Source organism: Acanthisitta chloris, unplaced genomic scaffold, assembly GCF_000695815.1.
Source record: "Acanthisitta chloris isolate BGI_N310 unplaced genomic scaffold, ASM69581v1 scaffold43372, whole genome shotgun sequence".
Classification (NCBI taxonomy): Eukaryota; Metazoa; Chordata; class Aves; order Passeriformes; family Acanthisittidae; genus Acanthisitta; species Acanthisitta chloris.
In genome coordinates this window covers 7,203-13,426 of record NW_008660680.1, presented here as the reverse complement: position 1 = coordinate 13,426, position 6,224 = coordinate 7,203, and the positions used below count along the sequence as shown (strand labels likewise).

Below are 6,224 nucleotides of genomic sequence, written 5' to 3'. Positions count from 1 at the left end.
GCGCTCCCGCCCCGCACTCGTGTCCGCGTTACGAAACTCCGGGAATCTCTGCCCTTCCACCACATCCTCCATCCCGCCGAGCGCCTCTCTCCGCCCCCCAGGACATACCCGCGCCCTCACGAGTACCTGGATGTGTCGGCGCTGCCCCAGAGCTGGGACTGGAGGAACGTGAACGGCATCAACTACGCCAGCACCACTCGGAACCAGCACATCCCTCAGTACTGCGGGTCCTGCTGGGCACACGGCAGCACCAGCGCCTTGGCAGGTGAGCTGAGCACTGCCCGCTGCCCTGCCAGGCTGGGGTGGTACTCCTATGGGAGTGAAGGAGGTTTATCTTCAGGTTACTGACATCTGGTCCAAAGATGAGGTGCTAAATCACTGCAGTGCCTAACCCAGCAAAAACCCGAGGCTGAGATGTCTGTGAGTACACCAGGATGAGTGGGAATTCCCAAGCTGGAGGGCAAGGAGGTTTGGTTTCAGTGCAGAAAGCTGTCCCTGCCCTCTCTGCATGCTGCTATGGTGAAAACCTCTTTGCAGAAGGAATGTGTTCGTAGCTCCTGCGGTAAAAAACTTGGGTTTTTCTGCCTCTCCTCGGGGCTGTGGTGATGGCAGCAGCAGATGCAAAAGCAGTTACCATGTCTCCTTCCCTTTTCTGGGACCTCTCAGCCTGCTGCAGCAGCTGGGAATGAGGAAACGAAAGAAGCTGCAGGAGAGCCTGGGGGTATTTGCTTCAGGAGCCTTATCATTCAAATGAACTCACTGCCACAGCAGACAGACTGGTCTGGCTCCATCAGGAAATCTTCCCATCAGCCTTTTTCTTAGGAAAAGGGAAGCTGGGGGTTGCTGCAGATAAAAGAAGTAATTTCTCTAAAGAGAATACATGATTTGCATGCAACAGATGCTGCAGAAGTACTGTGTACGTAGGGAAGCTGTAAGATTAACTGTGAAGGAGAAGAGAAATTGTGCAGCAATAGGAAGATAATGCAGGGGTGAGCAGACAGCAGCAATCAGGAGGGTTAGTCTTAACAGGGCACAAATGCAGAACCAGGGTGATACCTGCCAGGAATGTAGTGAAGTACTAGGAAAAATAAAATACAGCAACTTCTTAAATATATAACTTTGGTTAAAACTTAATTGGATATGTAGCTATGCCAGTGTGTGTTATTTTACAAGCAGAAAAGGTTGATTTTAAAAAGCAGTATGTTTTTTCTTGTGAGTAATTAAAGCATTCCTTTTTTGTTTTTTGGGGTTTTTATCTGGAAGACTAGGCTGGGATAATAGCTCCCAGTTCTGTCAAGTGTATTTGAATGTTGTTAGTACTAATAGGATTAAAAGTACTACAGTGGCATCAGTTAAGTCTGTTAATGCAGGGTGAGAAGCAGTTTATAAATACTCATCAGGAAGCTTTTCTGCCAAGTAAGCTAGTTGTTTCTGACAAAATGAGGCAGCAGGGTGGCAGTGCCTGCCTGAGAGGCAGGATGACAGTGAGATGTTGACCTAACAGCAAGGAGATACTTCTGAAAGCTTTTCCTTGCTTTAAGAATGACTCTGAGCCAGCAACCTGTATGGGATTATGCCTAAATCTCAACTCCTGTAAGAGAGGCTGGTGAGAGCCTGTTTTATGGTGTGTATTTGAAAACTCTTTGTTGTCAAAGCCAGGAAACAGATCTGGAAGCTTCCAGCAGCTGTGACTTTAATTAAAGAGGTCTAGGGCTCTTCAAGGCTTTAGACAGATCTTACTCATCTGCATGTTTTTGCTGAGTTTTTAATGGGAAAGACTTCTAATGGAAACCCACAATAATAACTCAGCCTCTGGTTTGAATTAGGTCATGCTGAGTGCCTGACTGGCACCAGTGGAGGCTTTTCCAACCACAAGTGCTGTGGCCTGCAAACAGTTACAGGCTCAATGAAAAGGAGACAGTTTTCACACTAGTTGCAATGTGTGACCACTAACAATGTGTATTCCACTAACAATTTCTTATCCTCCCAGACCGAATCAACATAAAGAGGAAAGGTGCATGGCCTTCTGCCTACCTGTCTGTTCAGAATGTCATTGACTGTGCTGATGCAGGATCCTGTGAAGGTGGAGACCATTCAGGTGTCTGGAGGTATGCCCATGAGCATGGCATTCCAGACGAGACCTGCAACAACTACCAAGCTAAGGACCAAAGTATGATGTCTTTGCTTTGCTGTAAGCCTTCTTCCCAGGTTTAGCAGATCTTAGTACATGAACAAAAGATGGTTTGGGGGTTTTCAGTGTCCTGGCTGCTGCTGTATGACTGACAGAACAGGTTTTCTTTACAGGCCTGTGAATGTCTCTCCTTACTCTAGGCATAGAGCATAGCATTAAATTGTGCCTAGACAGGTTTGCACAGCCAAACTGTTTTAACTTAATCTCTTAAATCTGTGACACACAATCTCTAATGTATTGAAATATTTGGAAGTGTCACCTCAAGCTAAACAAAGGAGAAATTGAACCTTTGTCCAGTCATGTATGACCAGAATAGTTTCTGTATCTATGGTGAAACATCCTCATCAAAGCACTCATGACTATGAAGTAAAGAACAGTAACTGGTGATTGTAGGGACTTGAAAACTAGTTTCTAGGAAGGAATTTTGTTCACCAGAGCAAGCATGTATTAGTTAGTTATATATGTCTTTAAGTTATTGGTATCTGCCTCAAATAAGTTCAAGAAGGTTAGTGTCCTATCACTACTTCACCTGAAGAAAAGCACCGTCCTACAGTGATCATCTCCCTCTTGTTTTACAGAGTGTAAGAAGTTTAACCAGTGTGGAACTTGTGTCACTTTTGGAGAATGCCACGTGATAAAGAACTACACTCTCTGGAAAGTTGCTGACTATGGCTCTGTCAGTGGCAGGCAAAAAATGATGGCAGAAATCTATGCTAATGGACCAATTAGGTAAAAATCCTTGAATGGTAGAAAAGAAAATGTTTATCTACTAGTAGTGTTGGGATTGAAATACTTGAAACTCAGTCTGACTGAGTTTAATTCTCCACTCTAGCATATGTTAGCAGCTCTGCACTAGTGTGCAGACCTCAGCTGGTTTGTACATGAACGCTCTGAATTCAGAATGCAAGAAAAGCAACTGTTGTTTAGCACTGCCCTGATCCTCTTGTCCAAAAACTGCTTTCTCTGTTGTCTTACAGCTGTGGCATAATGGCCACTGAAAAGCTGGATGCCTACACTGGGGGACTGTACTCTGAGTACAACCCCTCACCTGAGGTGAACCACATCGTGTCCGTGGCTGGTTGGGGCGTGGAAAATGGAATCGAGTACTGGATTGTTCGGAACTCCTGGGGTGAGCCCTGGGTAAGGCAACAGGCACAAAAGATGTTTTCAAGATGACTTTGGAGGGAAGGGGGGGTTCACTTGCAGAGTGGAAACTTCAGCACTAGCTTGTGGCTATGAAGACTAAAGCTTTGTTTGAACTAAACCTGATTAATCTGAAGACAACGATATTCAAAGTTACTTGAGTAATGTCAGCTCAATCCCAAATTCTGCCCTTCCATGCACATGCAGCTTCTGTTATAGGCACATGTAAATTATTGTTAGCTGTAGGCAAAAATCAAGTCCCATACCTGGAAAGGATGAGGATGTAAATTCACCAGTGAGCACAGTGTTATACTTCATGAGTGAATTCATACAGTCACTGAAATCATTGATATCTGGAAGACAGAACAGACTCAACAGCACACACTCTCTGCAGTTATGTCATCTAACTTATCATGCAAATTAACTCCCTTACAGGGTGAGAGAGGGTGGCTGAGAATTGTGACAAGTGCCTACAAGGGTGGACAAGGAGGAGACTACAATCTTGCTATTGAACAGGACTGTGCATATGGAGATCCTATTCTTCCTTGACTCTGCATCTTCCTGCTCAGGAACCACTTTGGAAGCTTCCCAGCACAACCTTCTTCTGTTTGAAAACAGTAGTCTAAGACTCTTTCACAGTTCAACACTATCAGGCAGTTCTGCAAAATCAGCCCAGATAGCAACACCAAATGTCTTCAAATCCATACAGAGCTGCCTTGAGGTAATTATTTACAACTTACTTTACCCATGAAAGTCTTGGTGCACAATATTTTAATCATACTGACTTAATCACAGAAACTACCTGTAAATACATAGTTTTTTTTTAATACAAACCACGTGGATGTGTTGGAGGAGAACAAGTATACTCAATATTTGGGTCTAGAGCTTACCTTGAATTCTCTGACAGTACTGAGAAAACATCTTGCAATGATGCAGATGAAAAAACAGCTAAGACTGGACATGATAAATTCAGGATGTAAATCCTCTGTTTCCTTGGCCTCCTGGTGAGACAGTGGTGTTGGAAGTCTTATATAATGCAGTTGCTTTTATCCACCAAAATGATATAAAGGGAATTACTGGAAGTCTAAACACTTCTAATTGAATTAGTCTTGTCTTTGCTCAAATTCCTTGCTTTCATGTGTGATTGGCTGTGCCATTTTTCTCCTGAAGAGGCAAAGTGTAAGTTGCCACAACCCAGAACTCCTCACTAATTTGAAGAACAGAAAAATTCTCTTCCTTAGTAACTGACTTAGTTTTAAATGACAGATCAGTTTCATAATCAAATGTTACTAATCTATATTGTTAATTGCATTTAATAAACAGACTTTTCCATGACTGGATGTGTCTGCTAAGAGCTTATTAATCCATGTGTCTGGAGATGTTGTAGGACACTGCTAAATGTCAACCTCCAAAGCCTACTGTAAATCAAACCAATCTCAGAATTATGCCTCACTCAAACTTATAAGTTCAAGGTTTTTAGTGGTACAGAGGAGGAAAAAAAGTCTTTTCATAAACTCTGTTATTTGTCACCTCCCAGCTGAAAGTTTTTGCAACTTACCTGGGTAGTTTAGAGCTCTTGTTCAGAGCCACTGACAATAGAGAAGAGTAAAGCAATTTCCTTTTTCAATTTACATCCAGTTGGACTCCAAATGTGTCTTTTAGAAAACAGGTTCTTCAGAGAAGAGATGTGCTTGGGAAAGCAAAATAGGCTTGTCTAGACCACTCACTAGAGTTTGTTTGTACAAAGAGAAACCCAACCCAGTGCACAGAAAGTGATCTTAATGACACTTATAGAAAGCTCTGGGAAAGAAAACAGAAAAAGCATCTCTGGAAAAACACCTTTATTTAAAGGTAAATCATATTCTTGGGTGTATCCCCCACTGTTTGGCATCAACCAGGACAGAGCAGAGATAAGTATAAAAACAAAGCCACAAGAAGCAGTGACAAAACTTCTGCACACATTCATAATTTTGGACAGCAGGAGAATTCTGACATGGTAATGAAACTTACCAGTAACATCTGATGCATCTATGTAACAAAAAAAATAGATTCTGAAAGGTAGCACACACAGGACTCCTCTGTTAATACAAAGCTAACAGCCTGGGTTGGTACAACTCCACTTGTGTTGCACAAATGTGGTTTTTTTCATAGCAGTAAATGTGTAGGATATTTAGAATTCTAATATAGCACAAAGGGGAGAAAGAGGCATTTGGGCTTCTCACACACATTCCTTTGTAACAACTTGAACCAAAGACAGCATTCAGGATCTATTCAGAGAACCTTCTGCAAAGTTTTTAGCAGGAACTACCTTCCCCATCCAGCAGGTATTGTATGTTACAACAAGGATCAGTGACAAATTCTGCAAGTAACCAAAATAACATTCTGTGAAGTAAATCTGCTTCTCTGCTGCTCTTTCCATCCCCTCCAGAATGTTCATACTGGTCTGTGTAACAACAGAAAATCCTTCAGTATTATTCCATTTTCCAAATCACATGAACAGTACTCTGACACGAAACACAAACAGTTCTCTGATATGAAGCTCAAGGTCACCATGCAAGTCACTCCAGTGCCCTTCAGCTCCTTTCTCCTTACTTTTAGGTTTGTTGGTTCTGAGTTTGGGGTTGGTTTTCTTGCTGCTGCATTGCCCAGTTCAGAACCTCACTGGTACAGACTATGGCAAAGTGGTGATCACGTGCTCTGCATTCTGGGTATTTTCCACTGCTTAGTTCACCATAATAAAATTAGATTTGCAATGAGCTTAAAAGGAAAAAGAAAAGAAAATGTTCAGTACTTTACTGTGATTCTCTGATTCATCTGCACGTGGATTTTCTGCATTATTAGGATTTCAGGGTGTGGACAAATGTTGTTGTAGGATAGGAGTGTATTATGA

The 6,224-nt window shown here is 42.4% G+C and overlaps 2 protein-coding genes across 2 annotated transcripts in view; one reads left to right on the top strand and one right to left on the bottom strand.

The window, feature by feature from the left end:
* Nucleotides 1–21: 21 nt before the first annotated feature.
* On the top strand, nt 22–3,964 carry CTSZ (cathepsin Z; the record flags this gene model as incomplete). The annotated part of the gene is made up of 5 exons (XM_009069892.1): nt 22–265; nt 1,991–2,170; nt 2,770–2,920; nt 3,169–3,331; nt 3,770–3,964. Coding segments are annotated over 5 exons (852 nt in total), but the record flags the coding sequence as incomplete, so codon positions are not given.
* A 2,005-nt stretch (nt 3,965–5,969) lies between these two features.
* The window catches only part of NELFCD (negative elongation factor complex member C/D), a gene marked incomplete at its 5' end in the record, with an annotated part of 7,131 nt that continues 6,876 nt past the window's right edge, over nt 5,970–6,224 (bottom strand). The window contains one exon of the mRNA XM_009069891.1: nt 5,970–6,091. Coding sequence (XP_009068139.1) covers nt 6,057–6,091 — 35 coding nt within the window. The remainder of the gene's footprint in view (nt 6,092–6,224) is intronic.